This window comes from Pollicipes pollicipes, unplaced genomic scaffold (assembly GCF_011947565.3).
Source record: "Pollicipes pollicipes isolate AB1234 unplaced genomic scaffold, Ppol_2.1 Scaffold_7261;HRSCAF=8764_pilon_pilon_pilon, whole genome shotgun sequence".
Taxonomy (NCBI): Eukaryota; Metazoa; Arthropoda; class Thecostraca; order Pollicipedomorpha; family Pollicipedidae; genus Pollicipes; species Pollicipes pollicipes.
Genome location: NW_023597054.1, coordinates 28182495 through 28209768, shown reverse-complemented (window position 1 = coordinate 28209768; position 27274 = coordinate 28182495). Strand labels below are relative to the sequence as shown.

Here is a 27274-nt window from a genome sequence, read left to right as displayed (position 1 = left end):
TGCGTATTTAAGTTAAGAGGTATTTTTACGGTCCCACGCCGTGCCATCTGATCCAATAAAGATGCTCTTGTCCATCCATATCGAGCACCGATTGCGTAATCTTCCACACCATTTTCCACACCGAAGAACAGATTGCTCCAGCGGGCGTAATTGTTGAAATTGGATAGGCGCCTGCTGAGCCATTTAATCAAGAACTAGTCATTGTGTAAGACAGATTTCGCTGTTTCAGAGCAGTGCTACGAGTCTGTGTTATACACACGACGTCATCCATACTTCAGCTCATCAGTCTAGCTGAGCTCCTTTCACCCACGCGCAAAATCACCTATTAAAGTAAACGCAGATGGCCCGATATTGCGTAAGGACATGCACGCTTCCTTCAAACCATGGCAGAACAAACAATTCACTTGTGCAGGCAAACAGCTATTGAAGTCGTGCAACCTGCTCACTTGTGTTGCGCAATGCATATAAACTGGCATGCGCTCATGCAATATACAGACACGAAACAAGATCTTTCAAAATGGCGTGGGAGGAAAGCTTTAAGGCTCATTATTCTGATCTTTTGTATCACGATAATTCGCCTATCGCTGATGAGACACCATTCTGAACTCAGCAAGCCAGCAGGAGCACTGCGCCCTCAAATTCGCAGACTTAGTATCATCAGCCCGATCAATTTTCCTATGGCAACAACAGCACTGTGCCAACCACGGCCGGCGCAAGCAGTGCTGAGCTGCATCTCAGCGCAGCCAAGTATGACATCGCCTCCCCCCCCCCCTCCTTCTCCTTTCCCGGCTGTCGTTCTGACATCGCTCACTCGAGAAAAACTACTACCGGCCGGCCGCGGGGCGCTGCTGTGGCGTCAGGCCCGATTCTACCGCGGGGCGCTGCTGTGGCGTCAGGCTCGATTCTGGCGCGAGGCGCTGCTGCAGCGTCAGGCCCGATTCTGCCGCGGAGCGCTGCTGCAGCGTCAGGCCCGATTCTACCGCGGGGCGCTGCTGTGGCGTCAGGCTCGATTCTGGCGCGAGGCGCTGCTGCAGCGTCAGGCCCGATTCTGCCGCGGAGTGCTGCTGTGGCGTCAGGCCCGATTCTGCCGCGAAGCGCTGCTGCAGCGTCAGGCCTGATTCTGCCGCGGAGTGCTGCTGTGGCGTCAGGCTCGATTCTGCCGCGGGGCGCTGCTGCAGCGTCAGACCCGTTTCCCGCGGAGCGCTGTTGTGGCGTCAGGCTCGATTCTGCCGCGGAGCGCTGCTGCAGCGTCAGGCCTGATTCTGCCGCGGAGTGCTGCTGTGGCGTCAGGCTCAATTCTGCCGCGGGGCGCTGCTGCAGCGTCAGACCCGTTTCTGCCGCGGGGCGCTGCTGTGGCGTCAGACCCGATTCTGCCGCGGAGTGCTGCTGTGGCGTCAGGCTCGATTCTGCCGCGGGGCGCTGCTGCAGCGTCAGACCCGTTTCTGCCGCGGGGCGCTGCTGTGGCGTCAGACCCGATTCTGCCGCGGAGTGCTGCTGTGGCGTCAGGCTCGATTCTGCCGCGGGGCGCTGCTGCAGCGTCAGACCCGTTTCTGCCGCGGGGCGCTGCTGCGGCGTCAGACCCGATTCTGACGCGGAGTGCTGCTGCAGCGTCAGACCCGTTTCTGACGCGGAGTGCTGCTGCAGTGTCAAGCCCAATTCTACCGCGGGGCGCTGCTGCAGCGTCAGACCCGTTTCTGCCGCGGGGCGCTGCTGTGGCGTCAGACCCGATTCTGACGCGGAGTGCTGCTGCAGCGTCAAGCCCAATTCTGCCGCGGGGCGCTGCTGTAGCGTCGGGCTCGATTCTGCCGCGGAGCGCTGCTACAGCGTCAGACCCGTTTCTGCCACGGGGCCAAATGACGTCAACAGCCACAGTCGCCAAGATTATCCTGAATGGGTTAGATCGACGTGGTGGCTATGGCAGCCTGGTCTACGCTTTTGAAGGGATCCCTTCTTTTGTTTTCATAAAAGATCCAATTGTTTTTCATAGCCCGATGTCAGAATTTCCGATGCCTTCAGAACGAATGATGTTTGAACAACATTTGAATAATGCTTGATTAAACCAACACTGTAAGCTCGGTTGGGTGTCCAAATGTATGCAGTTTATCTTCATTTTTATTTAGTCTTTTGTAATAATAGTCGTATAGAATAACTATTAGTACATCACGACGAACAGGCCCAGATCCCATCACAAAATAATAATGACTTAATCATTCAACAAGAACCCCATCGTACCACGCTCATACTTTTCGCTCATATTCCATTCTGACCCCATGTGGCTGCCCAAATAGCAAGCTTTCGCCCTGGCCTTCTGGAACACGAGCGGCTCCGAGCACAGCCAGCCGCCGCCGGGGGATATCCCAGCCCGGATGGCTGGCGGGCGGATTGATAGGCGGCCGCGGGGGGGAGGGGGGGGGGGGGGGTCGCAGCGTGCCAACAGCCGTCGAGGAGTTTCCGCCGGGGCGTGGACCATTAACAATCAGCTGGCGCCGTCCTGGGGCGGGACATGGTCGCTGCCAGCGGTCCCGCTGGAGGGCCGCCACCATGCGGGTACGCGCATCGGAACTGGGCTGATCACGGCCCCGGGATATTTTGTTGAGCTGTTTACGCCTGCTATAACAAGAGCCGATAAGATGTTTTATGGTCAGCAAAACGTTTCATTGCCAAATGGAAATGACTGAAAGCTATGGCTGTTTGCAACATTCGACGGAGTCGGGCAGAAACTTCGGCGACAGCTCGCATGACGGCTGTTCTCGTGGGAGATCGAGTGCAACGTACATGTTGTCCCTTCCTGGCCAAAGATCATAACTGCTAGATACAAATACCTTCTTCATTTTACGATCGCTCATCATCAATAACATTTCCAAAGTCGGCAAACGTACAGAAGCAAATAACGTGGAAAATATTACCAATTCCACGTTTTTTGGAGCGTTGCACTGCAGAGGTCAGTGAGGTTAACTTAAAGGAAATATGCTCCCATTTAAAGCATTTTGTACGAACACCAGTTTCTTCGGTTACTGATCATCGATTCACATAATGGCGCATGAGGTCATGAACCCATATGACCAAAAACATATCCTGTTTGGAATAAAACGAGCGAGACGATAAAAATGGATGTTGCCATGTGAGAGGCAATTCCGTTATTCATGCAGTGTTGTCTATAACCCGCCATTGACCGAAGGTGGTCAAACCTGCCCTCTGTCCAATATTCGCGATAATTAAGAAAACGCCTTGAGATATCGCCGCGAAAATTCTGACAGCTGTTAATGAATGAGTTCTACGTCTTGTGCCAGAATAACAACTACGGGACCATAACAGATCATGCGTGAGGGACTTCAGAGTGACGTCAGGTTTGCCGATTTTTTAGAAAAGCACATGGCCAGTGACAAAGTGTTAGAAAAGCCGAACGAAATAACACATTTTTATATCTGTTAGCCGGAAATGAGACGCAATCAATCTATCACCCACATGTCTTTGTGTTGTTTTTCGTCTTAAGCCGTTTAGCCTTTGACACACAATTTAAAAAAACAAACAGGCACAGTCATGTCCTATGACTATGAATCATGTTTGTACCAACTTCCCAGCGATGATCTGCAACAATGACTGGGTTATGTCTTGAAATGCATCACAGCGCACGTTGCCCATGCCCAGGCGGGTCCGGGCCGGCGGCGGCGGGCACGACGCTCAGGTCCGTCGCGGCGGCGCGGTGACGGGACGGCGGGAGTCGTTCATCACTTTCACACACATACCGACGACCACGTGACTGGCGGCGGGGTTGAGGGGTTTCAGGTTGTGCTGTCGGCAGGAGTGGACCGTCGAAAACAATGCGAAAATCGATCCAACCAACACCGGCTCTCCGACTCTCCGGCGGGGTCATCCATTTGACCTTGACCTTGACGATTTACGACCGGGTAACAGCTCTTGCCCATGCTTCTGATACCCATACTTGCAGATAAGCTCTTCCAATTTGCATTTAGATAGCTCAAATATGACGGACATAAATAGACCAAGATAAACATGCTGACCCGGGTTTCAGCTCTCATTTGCACGGTACGTGACCTTGGCTTTAGGCCTGGTACGGCGCGCGCAACATTGGATGCCTTCCTATTTCGCATGTTTCACCAGGGCACAATTATTTCACACCATGGCATACGCTTCTAAATAAAAGCCGTTATGGCGGCGGTGAGATATTCCAAGGTAGCATTTTGATATCTGACCTTGACCTGTAACATTGCCACTTAAACTTAAGGCTGTTGTGTGGTCTAAAACTGCACGGCGCGGTGCTCTCGATTGCAAATTTGAGTTTTTGAATTGGGCCTGGTCACTCTCGAGGTAACCAGGGGACAAATCTGCACCCCCCCCCCCCCCTCCGGCCAATGGTGTGATGCTGAGGAGCCTGGCCAATGTTGGAATAACTCTCACGCGCGTTTTATGTTCAGACAGCGTTCCTTCCTCTTCGTATCACTGGCCGTGACAGTGAGCGCACGGTTTTACTTATGGCCGTTCTGGTTGAGCCTGGCGGCTGAATGAGTTTTTAACCTCCACGAACCGGCCTAGAGTCATATCTGTGGGTGAGGGGAAGAAACGACCTCTGAATTTTTGGCAGACAAAGCATTAAGCTAAGCTGACCGTTACTGTTCGGCGCAAAAACGAGAAAAACTTGAAAAAAAATGCCATAATCTGGTGATGTTGTCCAGTCGGAAAACCGAAGAAACATACAGCAGCCAACGCGAACTTATTAGCAGCGCACAGGAAACGGATTTCATTGATGCGGTTGGCAGTTGACTGATCACAAATAGTCAGGCTAATCAGCGTCTGACGGCCTCGCTGTATCTAGGGCCCTTAGTGACTCGCGTGCTCCGGTGATCATCAGGGCCCTGTCCAAACCACATACCGCTGCATGTCAGAGTTCCACCCGGGCGGCAGCGACGGACGCCCTTGAAATGTCAGCTCTTCGACTGTCGGCGACACGCAGAGCATTTTCGTATCGCGCAGCATCCTCCTGTAGCTGTCTGCTGCCGACCTCATCCCCTCTCGCACTCGCAATGAATTTCGTACCGGGCTAGAGGATTTCGACAGTCCCGTTGTGCAAGTATTGCTTGCCGTTGTATAACATGTGTTGACGACTTATATTTTGACTATTGATGCCGTTTTTGACGAAGTTGTGTGAGCGACTGGGTGCTCGATAACTTGCGAATGTAGTCGCGTTGATGTCATGTTTTTATATTGCATTTATAGTACTTTTGTAATTTGGCTGAATCGAGCAAAAAGCCAGTTGTTGGACAGATTCGTGAATACGATGATATGAATGAGCTGAGTTTATGGCACCTCCAGATGCCGTTTTTTCCCGACTTTGAGCATCTTGTTTGACCAGTTGGGTAAATGTAAACCATCATCTTTTAGTGTGCTTGATGCTACTCGTATTGCTAAAAAATTCTAAAGGTCGAGGACACATTTGGTAAAGTTGGGGAAAAGCTGTACGTTGGAATGGATTGGAGCTCTTCAACTGAGCACGATTCTACACCTTCGGTACCAGGGTTAAGCTGTGACCAACGGCCCCTGACAAAAATTATAAATATCCACCACCATCTAAATCTTTAAGAGCTTGAGCGCGCTCAAAGCGCATGAACGCTACCGTGAAATGCATGCAGCGGAATTGTTTTGTCTTGGCATTTTTGCCGGGTTACAAGGTGTTGTAAATTCAAATGACCTTAACCTTGGCGAAATGCTGGATCCGGTGTCGCCATAGCTTGTGCTTCCACTAGAGACGCCACTTTTTACAAAATGTGCAACATCGGTCCGCAGCCCAGCCTACGCCGGCCAGTTAAGGATATAGCCCACAAAAGCCCGCTATGTTACCATGCCGACCGGGTATTAACCCGCAAATGCTAAGTTGAGTGCAGTGTATATTTTTCGTTGCGTCTTAATTTTAAACCTACGGAGGGCATGTGTATGACAAATATTATAGCGGTGTAATGAAATGCGCAACATTGTTTGCCTAATACCTGTGATGTGGCATAGTGAGCATTGATAAAATCACCTCGACTATGAAATTTCTGAGAATTGAATTACCTGCCTTTAACACTCAGGTCACATGCATGAAAGAGGAGGAGGAACGTTGAACTTGCAAGTGTCCCTGATCAAAATATACCAGCCAGTTTCCCCTGTGCCTCTTCTTAGTAAGCCTTAGTAAGCAATAGGCTAGGGCTTACCCAACCTTGCCTGCATCAAGTTATCGGTCGTGCATACTTACGTAGTTCCTAAAAACGTCTGAGCTCCCATTCGCTTTTGCTCCCATATATGTTAGACAATGACGCTGGTCGAGCATCCGCCCTGCTCGTCATGGACTTTGTAGAACATCTTGTTGGTGTTAAAAAATATTGCTTAAGAAAGTTGTTTATTGAGCTTGGAAAGTTAAGTTGGTAAACCATCTTATTGGCGAAGAATAAAAAAGTGGACGGTTATATGGTCAACTTTGATTAGCCTCTAGAGCAAGAAAGAAGCCACTTTGATCTGTTCAGCACAGATACCTCCATTTTTGTACAGAAAGCATCCGACCAAAACTGACGCTCTGTTGAGGTGGGCGTTGCTTATTTCAGGACATTCGAACGACACGCACGATCTACGAGCGAGCCGAACACCTGTTTCAACGACGACGTTCTAAAGAACCCAGCTGAAAAATAGGATGTTGTTTTTTACACAGGTAGCACGGTTTAAAGGTCTTGATAAAGAGGACTGCATATACTGAATAACCAAGCAGATTCATGAGGCTCTGTTAATTGGACGAGAACATCTCCAACTATGCACACACCTGCGTAATGAGGATGAATCAGACAGCAGAAGGTATTTCCTGCGAATGCTGCCCCTCCCAGCCAGCTGTGGCACCCATCATCAATGACATGTAAGTGCCCGCATCTGGCCCGGAGGCGACCTTGGACACCTGCTCAGGCAGAAGGGAGGGCTGGGGACCGAGCCGTCGCGCCGCCGCCGCCGCCGCCAGTCTCGCGGCGCACCTCGGGAAGGAGCCACGCCATGCAGCTCCAGCTGACGCCGATGCTGCTGCTGCTGCTGCTGCTGGCCGCCGGGCCGGCGCGGGGCGCTGCACCGGAGGTCAGCCTCACGCAGGGCAAGCTGGTCGGCCGGATCGACAGCAGCGCCGCCGGCCAGCCCTTCCACTCATTCCAGGGAATCCCGTACGCCCTGCCGCCGGTCGGCGAGCTACGCTTCAAGGTGAGCTCGAGCACTGACCGGGTGATGTCGGGTCAGTCTGAGATCTCTGCATATGATGATCTGTAATCGTCGCTGGAGCTGCCATTTTGGAGGCCGAATGTTCGCAAAAGCTGGCGTACAACGTCCGCAAGCGCTTGTTTCGGGCCCTAACAGGCAAGGAAGGAGGCATTGGTGTTTTGCAGAACGGAAAATTTCCACATTATTGCATTTGCGGTCCTAGAAATACATATTTGGAGGTAAAATTAAACAAAATGGTCAAGTCAGCAAACCAAACATCGCATTTCATGGCACAAAGATTACACAGCAAGGCTAAATACATATGACAAGTTGTTAGAAGCTCAGCACCATTCATACGTTGTAATGCGTAACAGAGCCTAAAGTGTTTTTTTTGCTTTCATTGAAATGAATGTCCTGCACGATAAACACAAGGCATGATGTCGTGTGATGTAGCCAGAGGCAGGAAGACAGGTCAGGGTGAGTGGTTGAAAAAATAGGATGTCTGTGGTGGCATTGATCACAAAATATTATTTCATTGCGATTTTATTTGATAAGGCACATGCTGGAATCTCAATACAGCCGCATATTTGTGTGGCGAAACAGTAAGCTCTACTTCTTGTAACATATATGAATACGGGCTCATCGATTATGACGTATTTAGATAGTGACCTACAGAAAGCTGAGTCTTTGAATTAAACTCCTATTTTTGGCCTTGATTAGATCACACTATGCAAGGGTATAATACCGTACCACACCATACTAACATTAGGCAGAACAGATGTTCTAGGCGAAACAAACTCTTACTCCCCATATTGCCTGGCCACAGATTCGCAGTTCAACACGTGCCTGTGCACCAGCTTTGCAACCGTCACTTTCGACTGGTGTGCGGCTTGCCCGCACGTGTGTACTAGTTGCCATATTTTAAGTACTCTTCCTTGGGATCTTTAAGCAAATACTGAATTTTGAATTAAAGATGATACCAGCGCTTCCCATGTGGTACAGGCTGCGGTCTTTAACAGTACAGATTACTGTCCTGAACAGAACTGTTCATGACGTGCTTTGGTAGGCACTTAAATAATAATGCCTTTGGTCATAAATCAGATTTAAAATACACAACATCTACAGCGTAATAGCCTAACATTAATTCACATGCCATCATGAAGAAACACAGCGAGTGGTAGGTCTCGTTGACGTGAGGTCAACGGCAGCACGCAGAGCGTGCTGCAAGGTGTGTTTTTAGGCAATTATTTTTGCACGATGGCGCAACCGTTCGGACTAACCACCGTTTGAGCCACCCTATCCCGATGACCACGGGTCGGAGCTACGATTGTGAGGGGGCCTTTTTTGGCGTATAATTGAAAGGAGAAGGACGGGGTGCCGCGTGTGTGGTTGCACATGCCATACACCACGTACACCGAAGCAATGAAAATATATGTTGCCTGTTTTGATGGCTTTTATTTGTATGTCGTATCTTTGCGCCACAGCAATTCGGGGTATGCATCAAATTTTACAGCGCACAGCGCACGGATTGAGCCAGAAATAACTTCTAAATATGCATGAGTACTTGTGCCGAAACTTTGTTAATTTAAAAAGTCCATGCCCGCCATATATAAAAATTTTGAAACTCATCCCGCCCGCAGGACAATTTTTGTGAAAATAGCACGCACAGGTCCGCAGCATTGTCTTTATTCCTAGTAAATATTTCAAATCTACCATAATTTCAGTCCCACAGCTATGAACTATAGCCAGTCCACAAGACTGTTTGCTGTCCTAATTCGGTTTTCAAGACTAGCACTGACAAATCTTATTTGTCACTCCTGACACATATGCTTGTACATAATCTCAACATACTCTTTGAAAGCTAAGAAAAAAACTAAGAAATATATCAATACTTATTGCTTTAATACCTGTTTTCAAGGCAAGAGTTCTTGCTTGAGTTACCACATTCCGTTTACTTCAAGGCTTAGGACTTAGGCTCATTGCAAAGAAACTTCAGATTCTCAGAATGACCAAAACACACAGCGATCTTGGTCAACTATATCACATTTGTTGACCAAACCAACGTCCTAATGGTTCTCAAGCGGCACTCAAAGTTATATAAATAACAGATGATAAACCAAGACTTTGAAAGAAAGAAAATGACAAGTATTACTCTACTAGACATTACTCCACTTACATTTCCTAAATTGACTTGTTCACTTAATTTGCATTGTTACCTTTGATCATGTGATCTCTTTTACGCCCTGCATTTTTTAAAGACAAAATGGAACATCAACGGCTTCAAGGTGGCTGGTATTTGAAACCATACAAACGTCATTTTTTTCACGTTTCACGAAACAGCGTTATGTATACTGGAAAACGCAGGACCACACAGATGCATACGCGCAGTAGCGCAGGCAGGGGGAGTACGGGGGGCACGGGCCCCTCGGAACCTACGATTAAGGGTCCGAAAAGTCAGACAGGAGCCTCATTTATGGGCCCTGGCGTCTGGGAAACCACAGGGACGGGGTTCGATGCCCACCCTTCCCGCCAGGGTGAGAGGCTGAGAGGCGCCATGTAACCCAAGCAGCTGAGTGTGTCATAAAGCCTCAATGACACGGTTGTAGTCTCGGGGAGCAATGATAGTGATGGCTTTGGCCGCAATTTTCGTAAAACCGAACGGCGTTGGCCACTGCAAGTGACGTCAAACGGCGTGCACCGAGCGCGCGACAATGACCGTGGGAAAAATAATGTTTTTGAATGTTTGAATGTTGAAATAATGTTCTTGAATGAAAAAGTAATTCGTACGGCTCAGAGATTAAACGGGCAGATTTTTTACAACTTTGAGGATGTCCTCCGGACACATTAACAGTTACAGCAACACGACAAATGGGATTTGTGGATTGATCGCAATTTGAACATCTCTCACTTACTTATGAGGAACAGTCCAGACCAGCCGACAAACTAAAATGTACCAACGTAGTGTGTCAATTAAAATGCAATATCGAAGGCTGCGAACTTCGTTCCATACACTACATTGGTGTGACCACAACGACACTCTCACGACGCCCGATAGAGTTGTCCCGCCCTTACGTGACGGGGCAACTCTGGACCTTATGCGACACGAGCATGACAGGATATTGACACGAAAACAGCTGACGGCCATCACTGACATTCTTCAGACGTGCAATAACAGAAGACACCTTCAAATTTGGGAAAGCTATTTATTAACAAAAATTTTCTAGCCCTAAAGAGACGAAGAAATTCTTGCACCACCCTTGAGTTAATGGGTGGTGGCACCCTTTTCCCAAAACAACCTCTTGGTGACCCGCATCTTGGCCTCCTCTCGCTCATCATCGAATTTATGCACAGTACAAGATTATCTGGTTTTAATAAACGGGGAATTTTGGCAAGCCGCACCATCCAGCAAAAACTCGTGGTTACGCAAGATCAGTATCCCCTGCGCACAATCCCGTTTTTGTTATTCAAACCTTTTTGAGATTAGGACGTTGTAAGACAGACGGACATAGACAAGGTCGCGTTTAAAGCACGCTTATTGGCTGAGTTCCCCTTCCTACGCTTTGATAGAAATGCAACTCTAGGGTAAAAATGATCACAAGCCTTTGTGAACAATGGTGTGCTGAATTTGGGTTACACACGGAAGCTCTTTCTCGTCGTTTAATTCAAATACATGTCCAAGGGATCATCCGTTGCGCTGATGCACACGAATCGACCGTCCTTTCCCTTCATTGCGCGCACTGATGTCTGCCTGAGTAACGTGAAAACCATGAGTATATGAATCTATTTTCTCTTTCATTTCTTTTCCTGCCCAGTGTCAGGCGGCATTAGCCGGCTAAATTATTGTTATTCTTTGGCACCGGACTTCCACGCAACGGGCTTAACGCCCCAACCTCCAAGCAGTTTCGGAAGATCGCTTGAGATAAAACAGAAAGGAAAATGCCGATCGGTCTCTTTAAAGCCTCTGCTTGCTCTGCGATTTTAAAGTTTCTTCTCTTCGGCCGAGCTGGGCGTTAGGGGAGAATATTGAACAATTGCACATCGCTGATTTAGTTAGGAAAGCGGTCGCCAATTACAGGTGCAGGCCTTAGGTGATTTGTTACATTTTATTGACTCGCGGCGGTTCCGAGCCTTAGTTCTAAATTACGAGACGTTTCGCCGTCAGCCACGATGACACTGGATCTGTATACACTGTTGAAGGTGATCTTAGGTTCCAATTAACGTCATTCCCATCATTGTATGGCAACTTTTTAGACCGGAATGGTGGAGCTTTCAAATCTTTTGTAGGCTTTTGCAACGACCATCTTACAGAACACCCCGGTGGAGAGGGAAAGGGTTGCATTAGCGATCACCGGCCCATTTTTCTAAGTTTCACGTCATTTTCCCCATGTTACTGCACAGCCTAATGTTGCCCTCTGTCATATCCATTGACACGTATGCATATCTGTCTCTGAGCAAATCACAATAATGGATCGGCCTAGATACCGCACAAATCATGCCAAACATGTCTGTACAAAGTGAAAATGCACGTTGTGTATGCAATGCAACAGCTCATTTTATATATTCGTAAGCTTTCGGCACAATCATTTAGTAAATCAGCACGCAAGCACCTATGTTAAATAAACATGCTTATCTGCTTATTCCTTTTGTCTTATTATGGAAGACTTCTGCCGCATTATGCGATTATTCCTACGCATCTTGAAAGATGGACTTACGAGCTCTAACGTTTTTACTTTTTTGCGTGGGGGACGCGATCTCAAATTGAAGCTGTGGCACGATGTGCGTTTTTCAGAATCTCATTAAGTTGGCTGCCCTACTCGCCCCGCTTGACCTAAGCGGTGAAAGGGGCTCGCAGCTCTATTTATCGGCCACGCGCGCCGTTACATACCTGGGGACATCCTTCCGCGCTATCTGGCGGTGGGCCGATACGGACATTATGGCGGCGCGACAGCAATAAAACTCGACAAAGTCCCGTGGCGTCCGGCCCAGCGACCGCTCGTGACTCGACTGGCGACGGCTGGACTCGAGTCAGCAGCCTGGCCGCAGCTGGCTCCTCAGAGTCCCGCCGCGTCCCGCCCGGCCACTCGGCTTTCGTGCGCGGAATTGATTTTCGACCGCGCGAACTGCTGCGAGTCGGCCGCGGCGTGGCCGCGGTGTGGCCGCCGCAGCAGTGCGAATGAGTTGCCGCCGGGTAATGACTCGTTGTTAATGCAGATGACGCCTGCTGATGTGTATTGACCGGCTGGCCGAGACTAGGCGGACTGGCCACGGAACTGATTGGCTTGGACAGCAAGCACGGCAGCTAATTGGGGAGTGGGGGGGGGGGGGGAGGGGGCAGCGTGAGCTCTGGTGGAACACCCCATGATAACGATGGAGGTATAAACGTTATTGCTCGACGTACGCAAAATCTCATGGTGGTTCCAATCTTGTGGTTCTCTCTCCTAATCCCTTTTGATCCCACGGTCACGCGAAAGTGGAGAAACGGTTCGTAGAAAAGTGTAGGGGAAGCGAGCTTTAGTTACCGTTTGGGCCTGTTTTTCAACAAGGGCGTTGGCGTGAATCTCCCAGCAACACAATAAGTGGAGGATTATTTAAAGTACATGTTTTTAAATCTTGCAGGGTATTTACGGCGGAAATCCAGAAATTTGACTACCATTGTTCGCTTACATCATTAAGGAATGCACCCGATCAAGCCAAGAATATTATGATAACATAGAAAATATAAAGCAATGCACCGTGCCTGCCGAACAGTATGGTGTATTTTTGTGTCCATGATAGTGATTTGGATTTTTGGGTGCATATGTTATGCATACATGAGGTATATAAATATATAATCAACGTCCATTATTTCTGCATTCCGGGGCCGTATTCAGATGGAGGAACACTGCGGCACATGATCCCCCTATCAAACACTGACACGCATTCACAAGCGTAGGAGTAATTTCTGCCGATGGAAAAGAGACGTGCACGCGTCAAAATAAGTATATTGTGAAACATGCTATGTTGTTATACGCTATGCCCGAAATTTCGCACACCTACCGCGTGCTAACATGTTTTTTCAGTAAAAGATTTTGAGCTGTGCCTCACCTCATCGTGAAATTCTGCATGCCTCCCCGTCTTTATCACTTCATTAAAAACAAGTGGCGACCGTCTGCTGACGCCGCCTATTTGTTTTACCCGCCCTCACACTTCCGCTTGTTCCGCGGCGTTTTCCAGCGCACAGCTCCTGCCGAGGGCTGGACGGGGACCCGGGACGCCACGGCTCCCGGCAACATGTGTCCCCAGTTCTTCTTGGGCCAGTACCAGGGCGACGAAGACTGCCTCTTCCTCAACGTCTACACTCCTAAGGTACGCACCTCCCGGTGTTCTTCTGGCGGCCGCTCGTCAAGAGCACGGCATATGTGTATTTTTCAACAGGGTTACTAATGTAATGTTATACCGGTGAGCTTGAATTACGAAGCCCTGGAAAGATCAAATTAGATCCTGAGTTTAAAATGGTTTCGAGAATCCAAAAGTAAGATCCCTTTAAAACCCCTAACAGGTTCCTACATCGCCATAGGAAGACATGGGTCTTCCTAGGCCAAAGGGGCCACAAGTTGGCCTTCTCCCAGGCAAAGTCCTGGCTACGCCGCTGGCTCTCCATCGTGTGCGCGGTTAGAGCCGTCACGCCGTTTCTCTCTGTTGCCGCATGGAGCGGCAGGGCAGCGAAAGATGATGCTATTATCCAATTATTCAAACGCCCATCCCATTGCTGGCAGCCATAAGTGACCTTGGTTATCAAATTAAATGCCTCCAGAGCCTGCGAACTGTAGCTTGGTGTTGGGCGATTGTTTCACGCAACGTCGCACACGGTTTATACATACATACATATATATATATATATATATATATATATATATATATATATATATATATATGATGTTTCGCTCTCTGGTAATGCATTCCACCACCTAACAATAAGGCACTGATGAAACGTTAACCTGCGACGAATGGTGAGGAAGATGGCCTTGCAGTCATGGACCATTGGAGCGGCTTGTGCAAGCTGCGCCCACGGCATCAGCAACTGGTTTGAAAGTGCTGGTCATGCCGTGACCTCAGCGGATTCGCGTGTGCAACAGACCCTTCAGCGCCCACACTGCACGCGAACCCGCTCCCAACGCCTGAAATGTTCAGACAAATGCGGCCCTCGGTGACGGAGAAACCGAGAACGAGAACGAGAACGGAAGAACCCTGCGGCGGAGATGGGGCGTGTGAGGCCAGGGGGGCCGGGGCTCGTGCAGCCTGCCCGGCTCTGCGGAGCCTCCCCTCACGAGCCGCCCTGCAGTGTTCCGCCCACAACGGCGCTCTCGGCGTGCGCCCGGGTCCTCTCCCCCCCCCCCCCTTCCTGCCTCACCTCTGCTCGGTCGGCAGCTCCCGAGTGAGGCGGAGCGGCCGCTGGACGTCATGGTGTGGATCCACGGCGGCGCCTTCCTCTTCGGCTCCGGCAACCCTGACCAGTACGGGCCCGGCTACTTCATGGACGAGAACGTCGTTCTTGTCACGCTCAACTACCGGCTCGGGGCGCTTGGTACGTATATCGGCTTGCTGGCTGCATTCCTGGCTGGGTGGCGGGTTGCTGGCGTGGGTTTGGTCGATCAGCTCCAGAAAAGTGCGCATTCTCAATGTCGTGCGAGCATTCAACGTTTATGTTAAGATCACAGCGAAGTTTGTAGGTGTATTTCAACATTGTTGTGGCCGCGGGCAGGCAATACTATGCGATATTGCTGCGGCCGCGGGCAGGCAATACTATGCAATATTGCTGCGGCCGCGGGCAGGCAATACTATGCATTTGCCGTCCCCCAGTTCAGGAGTCCCTTTTTAATTGGGCTAAAAGTTTCGTAATCGCATCTGCTGTCAAACTCAGATCGAGGAGGCCCTATGGCTAAGCTAGAAGATCCCCAACCGGGTTCTGAAGGCTTTTCTATGCATCAAGAGCATATGCATTTTCTATGCATCTATTCTTTTCTGGACCAGGAATGCCTTTTTCTGAATGAGTCGGGCAATGCTTTGGATCCTGGTTCATATTTTATTCAGGCCCTACCTGGATTGAATCCAAAGTCCTTGTTTTGTGTTAGGGGTGAGGGGTTCTATTTCTAGGTCAGGACGCCTCTTTTTCGCGTGACCTGTTCCCAAAGATCCTGGCTCGGGATCAGGAGGCACTGGATAGAACGAAGAATCCCTTTACTGGATTGGGATGCGGTCCTATATTACACCGGATCTCGTGATCATTCCACCTTTGGTAAGACAGTTAGCTGTGACACATCATTTTGATCTGCATTCCGATGGACCCGTTTTTGTCCACTCCCGAAATTTCCCACCTAGGCACAATAACCACATCAAATTGTGGCCACTGTGTCTGTAATGCATGACCACACTATGTATACTTCAAACGAGAACACTGAGGCCTTGGTCCCAGAATAATGGCAGTCAGACCGACATCAGGCTACCAGACTGACATAAGCCGTTTTTCCTGAGAACCTATCATTTATGAGTTTAGAGATATTTTGCTGAGCTGCCTTATATACCTTCAGTATACCAGGAGGCACTGGTTAAAGGTCGTTATAGAGCAAGCATTGGTTCCGATGACTGTACTGTACTGTACTGTACTGTAGTGTACTGATGACTGTGCTCTGCGATTTAAGCTGTATACTGACTTAATATACATTTTTACCCACAGTTATCAAAAGTCCGGCTGTGGAGCAGCATTTCACAAACCGAAACACATGTAAAATAGGTGCTATTGCTTTTCACGACTTAAATCTGTCTAGGGGACAAGCGTGTTTTGGTCAACGCCCTGTTCTGCTTCGATCGATTTGACTTATAGTTCTTTTAAGGCTTTGTTTATTTGATTGGTTGTATTTGACTTTTATCCTTTTTCACTTTTCGAATTCCCAATTTCTTATTTGACTGTTTTGATTTTGACCTCTTACAATTCGGCTTTCTACCCTCTTCACTTTTGCCGCTTTGACATCCTGGATTCGACTTTTATCCCGTTAACTTGTTGCCGCTTACCTTCTCGCCATTCGACTTCTGTCGTCTGGCTTTGTGTCATGTAATCGTCATGTATCAGGTCGATAAAACATGGTTCCATTCATTGGTGTATAATAAGTTTAAAAGAGGATGCTGGTGCTTGAAAATTTATGTTCAGCTACCGGGGGATTAATTAGGCAAACATGTGTCTTTCAATGCTAGTCTTAAATATTCATTTTCCCGACAACATGTTAGAAGCAAGGACAATTACAAAGAGATTAAATACTTCGAAGTCCTTGCCAGCATCTCGGGGCTTTTTGCACTACCTTTTATTCGCCTTGATATTGTGCATATGAAAAGGAATCTCGACGTAGACAATCATCGCATTACACAGTGATGCGAGAACTAGAATTCCTGTCTAATGCCGTGGAACTGATTAAAAATCGCCCGCTGGGATACTTTGAATTTTTGGCTTTAATTTACGTTCTTCGTATTCTTTTGAACCAATGTCTCCTCTCCCTTTCTCTCTCTCTCTCTCTTCTCTCTCCTCTCTCTCTCTCTTCTCTCTCTCTCTCTCTCTCTCTCTCTCTCTCTCTCTCTCTCTCTCTCTCTCTCTCTCTCTCTCTCTCTCTCTCTCTCTCTCTCTCGCTCTCTCTCTCTCTCTCTCTCTCTACTTCTCTCTCTCTCTCTCTCTCTTCTCTCTCTCTCTCTCTCTCTCTCTCTCTCTCTCTCTCTCTCTCTCTCTCTCTCTCTCTCTCTCTCTCTCTCGCGGCCTGAGTTCGGCACCCCCCCCTTTTCGTCACGCGCAGTACCGGCCGCCTAAGCGTGTGCCCACCCTCACACGCAGCAATCCCCCCCCCCCCAAGGCCCGGCCCGCAAACCGCACTCTTCTTGTGTCCGTAGGCTTCCTCAGCACCGACGACGACGAGGCCTGGGGCAACTACGGCCTGTACGACCAGAACATGGCGCTGCTGTGGGTGCAGCAGAACATCGCCGCGTTCGGCGGTGATCCCAGCCGCGTCACCATCTTCGGCGAGAGTGCCGGCGGTACCTCCGTCCACTACCAGATCATATCGCCGCTCTCCCGCGGTCAGTGCCGGCCGAGATCCGAACACCCCACGCAGCGGGGCAGCTGATTACCGCTTGTCCGGGGCGCAGCGTAATAACTGAGCATGCTGTCAGCCCGTGGCGGGCATCCGGTCTGTAACTTATTAGCATCCGCTCACTTCTACGTATCTATTGGCATGTAGGGGGCATGCCTCGCTCCACACACCCGCACAGGAAGCCCGACATCGGCAGTTCACGTTCCGCGTGATATAACTTGGAATTGAAATCATGAAGATTTATCAAGCCATATCTGATTTCCGCTGAGATTTGTCGCTGAGGAATTGCTATAATCTGGTGCGCCGTTGCAGTCAGCATTATTACTGCGTTGCTGGATAGGGAATATGAAACCAGGCGGCCATATGCCGACGAAAAGCCGGCATAGTGATGGCACTACATAATGCACACCGATGAAACATTTTTGATATGAATCCCGACTTTCTTTTGAGAAGATGCGCTCGGGTGTGTCCAGCTGAGTCATCAGAAGTGCTGAGGTCGCTTTTATCTCCAACTCGAAGTCGTTCAGTCGGAAGATCAAAGAGCCAGAAGAGCGCTTGGCATGGAGGACTGCGATAGCGTCCATCCTCTCACGCGTTTGCTGAAGCTCGCTGAGCGTCCGTGGGGTGTCTTTCCAAACTGTGGGCTATTTTTTACCTGGAAGGAGCAGGAGGGGAGCGCTGAAGACTCGAGGTCCGTTGTTGGTCAGCGCAGTTCAAATGCGAGAAATTCGGCCTCGTAAACAGAATAGGCGGAATGCTGCCAGGCTGACACAGGATCGCCGTGTGGTCTGGAGTGGAACTTGGCATACATTACCACGCATTCCGCAAGTTCGGCAGTTGGCTCCCTATTCATCAAACAGCTGTTAGGCGTCTGAATTCCTGAGGTGCTGCAGGACAAAAGACATAACTACAAGCCGCTGTCCGTTTTTCGTTGTTTTGACTGCTGCACACTTCTAAAATACACTTCAACCACGCCTACCACCAAATACACTCCACCCATGCCAAGGGCCCACCTATTCATACCATTTGGAAGCGCTGACGCTCAGCTCGCAGTCCAGCTTAACTTAAAGTTTACTCAGCACTCTAGCATACTTGGCACTTGAAGTTCACTTAGCTTCCACCATCTCCCTTTAGAGTCAGCGATACATTTCCGACCGCTGTTTTCACATGACTGGCCGCGACAGGGACCCGCTCGTGGTGTGTGTCCACCGTGATCTTGATTCGTCGGCGCGCGTGACGCGTGCCCGTGACCCGAGCCAGGTCGCGACACGTGCCGGCAGGCCTGTTCGGCCGCGCCATCTCGCAGTCGGCCACGGCACTGGTGTACTGGGCGAACGGGGTGGACCAGCGCCACGTGGCCGAGCGGCAGGCGGCGGTGCTCGACTGCCCTACCGACACAAGTCGCCAGCTGGTCGACTGTCTGCGCGCCATCCCGGCCAAGGAGGTCATCATGTCGGGTGACAGGGCGTTCAAGGTGACGACGGCTGCCACGTGCAGCGGCGGGGGGGGGGGGGGGACGACGAGAGCAGACCACTCAGTGACTCGGCGGTGCCTTGCCCCACATATTTATCCATTCCGTGAAATGGGATGCATCCTCCTGTTATAAATACATTACCCATGGTGGCGTGCGCCTTAAACTACTTAAGCGGCGTCGTCCAGTGTCCATGCACCCACCATATCACAGCGGTGTATTTCTGGCTACAACCCACTGGCTGACGCTCTGCGTCGTGTCCAAAGCTCTGGTCCATCTATCCGGCCACATTCACATTCCGGCCGAACGTCGAGCCGGGCGTGGAGGGCGCCTTCCTGCCGGACGACCCGCGCGCGCTGCTCGACGCCGCCGACTTCAGCGCCGTGCCCTGGATCGCCGGCGTCAATCACGACGAGGGCGGCACGTTCGCCAACTGTGAGTCCCGCCGGCACACGGCCGCGCCGCTAGCCGCGGGTGGCGGGGAGACGATTGTGTCGCGGCGATCTTCCGGCACGGACGCGGCGGCGTCGCCCGCGGAAATGATGACGCTCGTTACCGCGACTGGCGGGTGGTAGCCGGAATAGACGTCCGAAGAGGACGCAATGGTCGCGCCGCAGCTGGGTGTTTATTAAAGCGCTCGCAGTGGCGGCGCGTGTGGGGGCGCCCCTTCCGCTGAGGACAGCTAATTACGGGGACCACTTCCCACAGTTCATCTCCTGAATGCCTCGGCGCTGGAAGAGCTGCGGAACAAGCCTGATGAGATGGGGCCGCTCTGGCTGGGGATGCAGAACACAGCCAAGGATCCGGCCGACATCTACCGGCGAATCAAGAACTTCTACTTTGGCGATCAGGAGCCAGGCCTCACCACTGCGCATCAATTCAACAAAGTGAGCGGTCGCTAGGCGCCGAGTACGTCTGCGGGGAAGATTAAGAGCATCACACATGTCAAAAAAACCCTTACTTTTAGCCTTTCAGGTGCCTTGACGGAGCGCTGCAGTGATGAGGTACATCCGACGTCCAACTGGTCACACCGAGCGCTTCAAGCGTGGGAAGTACAAATGCCGTGACCCTCGCGGCAGTCAGCCACCGATGATGAACGGCTCTGCATCGAACCGTTTCCCGTGCGTCCCCCTTGCGACACTCACGTCAAGTGGCGGAGACCTAATGTCACCAGATCACTCCGGGGCTCCATCACCTCGGAGGACATCGTGTTACACCTATGAAGGAGGACCGCAGGGCAAAAACAGTTGTCAAATGCCAACTGCACAACGTTCTGATGTTTGCCGTTGATTACACAGGTTCTGGACTTTGTTTTCGGATACTTTTCCGGTCGCTGGGCGCCCCACTGGCATACACTGATGCCGCCAGGTGGAGGGTGACCGATACTTTCTGACGGGCGTGGACGCAGCCGTACGGGCCCACGCCCGGGCCAACCTGGCGCCCGTCTACAAGTACGTCATCGAACAGGCGCCCAGTATCGCGTTTCCAGGCATGCTGGCCGGATCTTTTGGCAACAAGGAGCTGCAGCACTTTCCCTGGGGTACGTGCTGCATACATTCTATGTGCTCGGTTGTTACGCATATGGTACGCATATGTTTGCGCCGGAAGAGGTCAGATGACGTAACTGAACTCAAACTGTGGTCCCCGGATGTCTCAGCATAGCGAGATGACAAAATTTAACTTACGTCACAAGTCAACTGAAACCATGATAAGCAAGTACCATTGTTATTGTAAGTATCGGTTAACGGGAGGCATGGTTGTCTTGTGAACAAGCGTAGCAATTTCACGCAATGCAAGCAGCTTCAACGGAATGTTCCTGCACCAGTACACTGTTCGTAGTTCCAATGTAATACGAATAGCCGGCGGGTCGTTGGGTTCCAGGCACGTGCCACTTCGACGATATCCGGTTCCTGTTCACGGGCGAACTGTTCCCGGATGATCCCACCGACAAGAAGTTTGCGCGAGCGCTGACCAACATCTGGGCCAACTTCGCCAAGACGGGCCGGCCGACTACCAACCTGGTGGATCTGCCAGAGTGGGAGCCGTACAGCGAGGCCCGCCAAAACCACATGCGCCTCTCGCTGACGCCAGCCGTCGGCGCTGCCGCCTTCCAGGAGCGCGTTCAGTTCTGGCACGGCCTGGAGCTGGAGGAAGGCTGGAGGGCGCCGCGCACACTCCGCGTCCGGGAAGGGGGTGCCACCGGAGCGGCGCGCGACGAGCTCTAGGCGGCGCCAGTTCCGGCGGCTGATACGGCTTTGGAGGGGAGCGCCAGGTCCCGGAGGACCAGAGCGGCGGGACGACTCGAAACAGGCCGGAGCGAGCTGAACAGTTGGGAAATGGCACATGCAGAAGGCCTCAGTCCCCTGTTTAGGTGTGTACATACCTTATAGCTCCGAATGCTCAGTAGTGGTGACGGGACTGTCTGCATCACAGCTCAGTGCACTAGGCATACCTCATTTTACCTCGTAGGAAGAACGTTTTCCGCACGCAAGTGTCGAAGAGCAGACGCCGACTCTGGTACGTCTCTGCTGCTATTATATGCCGTTGTTTGCCTTCATCCGTTATGCTGATCTTGTGCATAATGCTACATGAATGGTACCGCGCACCGTTTCAAAATGCAGTTGGGATCGCTGCCATTCTGCTGCTCAAGTAGCATGCCGTCTCATGGATATATTGTATGGATGATTCTTGGGGGTTGTTATCAATTAACGGATGGGTTTTATATATTTTGCGTAGCATTTCGTGCAGTTTTATTCGCTAGGCAGAGATTGGTGTCTCCCCATAACTTTTGTTCAAAGTGCGTCATTCTTTAAGAAGTGCCTACTCTGGATGAATAAAAATGGTTCGTCACAATCGTGTTTCTGTCTGAGCCTGTTCTTTTAAGACAGCTGGAAACGACTGACTGAGGGACGCCGGGACTCGTCAGCTTCATGATGGGACCCACCACAAAGTGTTAGAGGGTGACGTTTGACGGCTTGTGACCACGATGATGATGTTTTGTGAAAAGCTTATCTTGCTGTGCCTTGCAAAGACCATTGACGGGTCGCTACAGCTTCAGTGCCCTCGCATTGCTAACATACTAAAACATCGAAACAACGCAAAACACCTAACACGGCAACAATGAAGTGAATGGAAAAACACAGCGACTGCAAATTTCATATCATTGGATTATGTATTGAAATAACAATCCCGTAAACAGCTGTGCCGTGGCGCGATGTTAACAGATATTGTTCATCTTGTACGCGCCGCCAAAAACACGGCTTTCAAAATCAGTAACAACAGCATTCACAGTTATGAGCCAAAGCCACACGAAGACATGTGGACTGGAGTCTATCACGTCACATTTCTATTCGCATTGCTTCAATCACATTGCTAATGGGACAGGAACATGCATTAAAACGCAAGACGAGTGATAAAATATTTCGGAAATTGGCAAACAATCGGAAAGAGGCAAAAAGGCTCTATTTCAAAACTACAAACAATTATCAGCGATCCATCTTGATCTAGTGACTAGCGTATTCAAACAAGTCCCAGGCAAGTTCCAGTAATCAGTATACGAACTCAAGCTTTCAAAAAAGCTAAGACGACGAAAGGAAACAATCCCACAATGCATTCTGGAAGACTACGGGAGCAAAACGTACTCCAGGAAGATGTTCACTATGCTTATAGCAGTGAAGCCGCCCCGCCGCATTGGTAGAAAAGCTCAGGAACTCTGCGTTAAAGCATTATCAAACGTGCCATCGATAACCATGAGCTCGGTCAAAATCAGGAAAAAACGGCAGCATCGTTGAAGGTGCCAAATAACAAGTTCAGACACAACGCAGTAACAACGTGTCACGGTACGTAACGCGGTCATGCCCGTACGCTTTAGAGTAAAAAGATCCGTGACCTGCTACCCGCATTCCTCGTGGGGCGTGCCAGCGACAAAACCGGCCATTACGCTACTCATCACAGCAACTTCAACGAGACAAACCTAGCCGGGCCTAGCGCACCACGTCGTCAGTGACTGCGTCCCTTGTGCTGACTCTCCTCGGGTGAGATGTGCGCCAGCTTGCGGAACGTCTTGTCCAAGCCGAAGTCGACGAGCGTGTCAATCGGCTTCACGATGAACGGGATAACGGCGAGGCCGGCGGCGGTCGTCAGCCGCTTCCGCATGGCCATCGGCAGCGCCGTGCGGCCCAGCGTCCAGTACGTGGCCGCGCACACGCGGTTAATGGTGAAGCCCGGGATGATGACCGAGGCGAGCGCCTGCCAGAGCAGCGTGTCCACCGACACGTGCAGCACGCGCGTGCGACGCTCAGCATCGCCCAGCGGCAGCTGCAACAGCGGCACGCCCGCACCGGCACCGATAGTTACCGCACTGCATGTCGTGGGCGCACATCAGTTTGGGTCCACGGGGAAGCGCAACTCAGAATGTGAAACGAAACGTACGAGTCAAATTTGCCAGTATCTTTGTCCGAAAGTCTGGAAAGTCAATCTCGGTACTTCAATTTGTTTTTGGATATTTGCCACAAATGCCGCCACATCGAGGCATGTAATTTGGAAGCTGGTTGCGTGACATCCATTATGCGGACACAGTTTAAACATCATGTAGACGACATTGCATGAGGGAGAATATGATTAAACCTATTTCAAACCAGCGACAACCAACGCTACGATAGTTTCTACGCGTTACCCAGGAAATAAACACATTTACACATGCGACGTATTAGTATCACTGGATGCAGCACATTACCTGAGGGTTCATCAACGTGCTGCACCAGTAAGAATGACACATGGTCACACATCACCCCATCACTCAACACATACGACCCATGACACAACGTGTTTCTAACAGTGCATACCTGTGCAGCTTTGCTGCCTTTATCATATGTGTCTGCCACGACATAAGCACTGGCCACGCCATATGATGCCTTCACCCAGAAAGGCGAGACCCAGACACGGAACGCCTCTCCCAGTTCATTTGCATAGCCTGTGAACACATCACACAGTGCTTTTCAATCACATTGTTAGGAAAATGGGTACCAAGATGATGGTACAATTTTACTGATGACACCACCAATTAATACAGATAATTCAATTCCAAGTTAAATGTGCACATGCACTACCGTGAACAACACATACTAACAATGGTGTGAAAATATGATGTGAGGGGAAGGGAGAGAACAAGGTAATGGGCTCCCCAACAATTGCTGAGCCTAGCAATCCACCCCTGCCCCCCCCCCCCCCCCCCCCCACCTGACAGCTAACACTGGCTTAATACCTGGCATCAAGACCATGGTATTGCACTGCAAGCCTAAAATTGATTCCATACATATTTTGGCTCCCTGTGAGCTTCACTTCCAGTAAACCAGTCAGTAGTCACATGATGCCAGTGATGAGCTGATCCATGAATACAGGGACTAGCATACACAAAAGACGGTCAATTCACATTTTGCTTCCCTCATTTCCTGGGCAGGGAGGATGTACGTTCCCTCCAGACAGATACACAAGTGAACCTAAAACACACTTATCATTTACTTGCACTTAACATGCTTTTTGTGCCATTATATCTTTCACAGTACATTGATGGAACACACTGCCACAGGATAAATAAAAGAACTAAATTGAAAATACAAAAGAGACAGTATAAATAAAAAAGTTAAAACCAATATTATCAACTGGTTATCATGATCAAAGGAATTATTAACCATCAGAGCATATATCTAAAATAACAAGATTATATTGATATTACAAAGATAATACATATCATATTAGGAAATCAACATCATGTGGAGGACTGAAAGACAGTGGTATATATGGTACATCAGTTACCTAGTAGTCTGATTGGAGTATCTCTGTAGATATCCACTTCACCATTTCCAGCATCTGCATGATTCATGTCCTTGGAATGGTCAGTGACACTACTCATGGTGAGGTTTGCAGGGATGTTCAAATCTGTGAAAGCATTTGGAACAATTGACATGAAAATGCAGTGTGCATATACGAGGTCAGAAGGAAGACATCGATGAAGCACTACGCAATGGCAGCAGTTTCACAGACGTATTGACAGAACTTCTCGAAATAGGTGACAAAAAGATAGTGCATAGGTAATGCAATACTCCCAGCCTGAAGTTGTTTAACTGCATGACATGGTAACCCAGCCCATCCAGCACCTGTATCTGTTTGGCCTGGCACCAGCTGTGTGGAAATTAACCATTTTACACAAAAAACAAAACTGCTGACTTCAACTAATCTTCAACTGAAACTTTATGATTGTGTCTGCTTGAATTTGACCGGAAGTTTATGATTGCTTCCCAACTGAGCCATATCTTTTGATTTTCTGGTACACAATGATAGCTGAGTGGGTGGGTGACATGCTGCTCCTTTGGAATGATCTGGGATGCTGGTGCCAGATTACAAAACTGTGCATATGAAACACTTACATATCACTATTTGAATTTGAGCAGCAGCTGACTTTCTGTAAACTAGACTGGAAATAAAGCATCATGGAATAAAAAAGTACCCATTTATTCCAGCTGATAGCCCAGCGCACGAAGTTCAATGGTGTCATTAACACAAGGAAATTCCAGCTTTTCTCACACCGCGCTCCATACGCAATTCAACGGAAAAATATCTTCAAAACGTATCGGAGGACGTACCAGATACAGCCTACAGTTACACCAAAATCCTGCAAAACTCGGTCTTAAGAGACAAGAACACTTTGCGAGGGAGCCCTTAAAGCTACAGATGCTCAAAATTGCGGTCGAGTGAATCATCCGCGCTCCCACACCCTGGATTTCTTTGAACTTGATTACGGTCGGCTTATTTAGTCACAGTTGTGCCATATATGTATTCAAAGAGAAAAAGCAGCTCAGTACTAAAGTAATCTTATTGTCCGGCCGTTTCGTATACGCGGTCTAACAACCATAAACAAAGCATTGTAATGATTGGCTAATTACACAACATAACCATAAAACTAAAAATACAAAAAATCTGTGCTGGTAGACTTGATAGATTCTATAAAATGTAAAAGGCATATAGTTTTCGAGGCATCTCGAGGTCCTTGGCTGAGCCGCCTTGGTCCAGCCAAAGGTCCTCAGGCCATAGACAAATGGGAGAAAACGCATACAACGGGATGAAGTTAAACCCATCAAACACCCAGGTAATAACTAGCTGTTTGGAACATGCCAGCGCATCAGAAGTCTATCTTCCGGGTAGGTTTTCATGATAGGCTCATCACCGCAGTGAAGGAGATGCAACGATCAGGGCGCTATTTTGATATGAAACTCTGTCTTGGGCATCATAACTTCGCACCATTGTGCAGAAGTGCACTGCAAAATGAGCTCTAGTTGTGCTCATGCATCACCGTCATCTGACGGCAAAGAACCTCATGTGTGAAACAGTGCAATCACCAGTGCTGCCGAGTGTGCACTATTGCATCAATGTTGTGGGCGCAGCAGGCCAGTAGCGCAGGCAAGTGGAGAGGAGGGCACAAGGGGCACGTACCGCCTCCTCCCCCCTTAGGTTCGGAGGGGCCCGGAAAGTCCCTCGGGACCTGCGATTAAGGAACAGATTTGAGGGATCGAAGGGCCCGAGAGGCTGCCCAGAGGTCGCACTCAGCGGCCCCGGCCCGTGGGGCCGGACACTCCAATGCCAGCCAGAGGACTAAGCGCGCTGATCGGGGGCCCCTGAGTCGACAAGGCCCTATACGTAGGTCAGGCACCGGCCTGAGGACCTATTTCGCAAGGAGAGACAAAGCCGGAGCCAGCAATTTACATTGGTTGGGGCCCAGCGTCTGTCAGGGCCCCGCAGTGTGGGCCCCGAGTCGGCCGGAGGCGGTATTCGAGGAGGTCTGAAGAGCATGGAGGGCCCATCGAGTCTGACGATCATCGGCCCGATGGAAGATCGAACAGCACGCAGGGTGGTCGGCGTCATATTCAGGGGCCCTGGCCTACGGTCACGGGCCCTCAAATGACAGTCAGAGGACCCTTTGCGCCGATCGCGGACTCCCTCAGTCAATATGTGCCTATCTGTCGGTCAGGCGCTACCAGCGTCGAATAGTCGGCTGCCTGTCGATATTGACCTAAGAGTCCGGGTCCACTTCCCAATCAGCTACAAGCCGGGGCCAGCGATTTACACTAGTCAGGCCCACTTTATCTGGGAGGTTCCCACATTGCCTATCAGAGGGCCCTGTTTTCGAAAGGAGCGCCGAGCCGACCAAGGGAAGTTTGATGAAACCCAAAGAGGGGTCTGGGCGGACCCAACGGAACCGACGACCAAGGACCCGGTTGTAGGACTTACAGGCCCGAATGACTGGCTGAATGGCGATGCATAAATAATCGCGGCCCGCAGGGTCGTGACCTGAAATATCAGGCAGAGTTCCTCTTACACCAACTGAAAACCTTTAAGATAATGCGGGTGGTGTCTAAATTAGCCAGAAACCACAAACACCGAACAGGTGGCTCCATGTCAGTCTCAGCCCTGGGGA

General features: G+C 50.1%; 2 protein-coding genes across 5 annotated transcripts; one reads left to right on the top strand and one right to left on the bottom strand.

The window, feature by feature from the left end:
- Positions 1 to 6997: 6997 nt before the first annotated feature.
- LOC119112220 (esterase E4-like) lies at positions 6998 to 21043 on the top strand. The gene is made up of 9 exons (XM_037236315.1): positions 6998 to 7227; positions 13438 to 13569; positions 14632 to 14788; positions 17134 to 17319; positions 18614 to 18807; positions 19071 to 19239; positions 19513 to 19691; positions 20173 to 20344; positions 20686 to 21043. Exons 1-9 carry the CDS (start codon positions 7030 to 7032, stop codon positions 21027 to 21029), a joined length of 1731 nt encoding a protein of 576 aa, XP_037092210.1. The 5' UTR covers positions 6998 to 7029; the 3' UTR covers positions 21030 to 21043.
- A 1206-nt stretch (positions 21044 to 22249) lies between these two features.
- Positions 22250 to 25560, bottom strand: LOC119112197 (mitochondrial fission process protein 1). Of its 4 annotated transcripts, none has more exons than XM_037236282.1 (4): positions 25446 to 25560; positions 24619 to 24741; positions 23649 to 23776; positions 22250 to 23121 (listed from the first exon to the last, which is right to left on the bottom strand). In XM_037236282.1, the coding sequence occupies exons 2-4, from the start codon at positions 24713 to 24715 to the stop codon at positions 22804 to 22806; spliced, it is 543 nt and encodes a 180-aa protein (XP_037092177.1). In that variant the 5' UTR covers positions 24716 to 24741; positions 25446 to 25560; the 3' UTR covers positions 22250 to 22803. The 4 variants fall into 4 exon arrangements, with proteins under 4 accessions (XP_037092177.1, XP_037092179.1, XP_037092178.1 ...); XM_037236284.1 differs by having other exon boundaries at positions 25532 to 25541; XM_037236283.1 differs by lacking the exon at positions 25446 to 25560 and adding an exon at positions 25230 to 25433.
- Between the last annotated feature and the right edge of the window lie 1714 nt (positions 25561 to 27274).

What these genes read in the sequence shown, in the direction of transcription:
- LOC119112197 (XM_037236281.1), bottom strand. An exon ending in TACTCCAATCAGACTACTAG is followed by an intron (nt 23,777 to 24,618) that starts GTAACTGATGTA and finishes ATGTGTTCACAG; the next exon opens with GCTATGCAAATGAACTGGGA. An exon ending in AAGGCAGCAAAGCTGCACAG is followed by an intron (nt 23,122 to 23,648) that starts GTATGCACTGTT and finishes CCGCTGTTGCAG; the next exon opens with CTGCCGCTGGGCGATGCTGA.
- LOC119112220 (XM_037236315.1), top strand. Translation starts at nt 7,030, where the DNA reads ATGCAGCTCCAGCTGACGCCGATGCTGCTGCTGCTGCTGCTGCTGGCC. An exon ending in TCGGCGAGCTACGCTTCAAG is followed by an intron (nt 7,228 to 13,437) that starts GTGAGCTCGAGC and finishes GGCGTTTTCCAG; the next exon opens with CGCACAGCTCCTGCCGAGGG. An exon ending in CATATCGCCGCTCTCCCGCG is followed by an intron (nt 17,320 to 18,613) that starts GTCAGTGCCGGC and finishes ACGTGCCGGCAG; the next exon opens with GCCTGTTCGGCCGCGCCATC.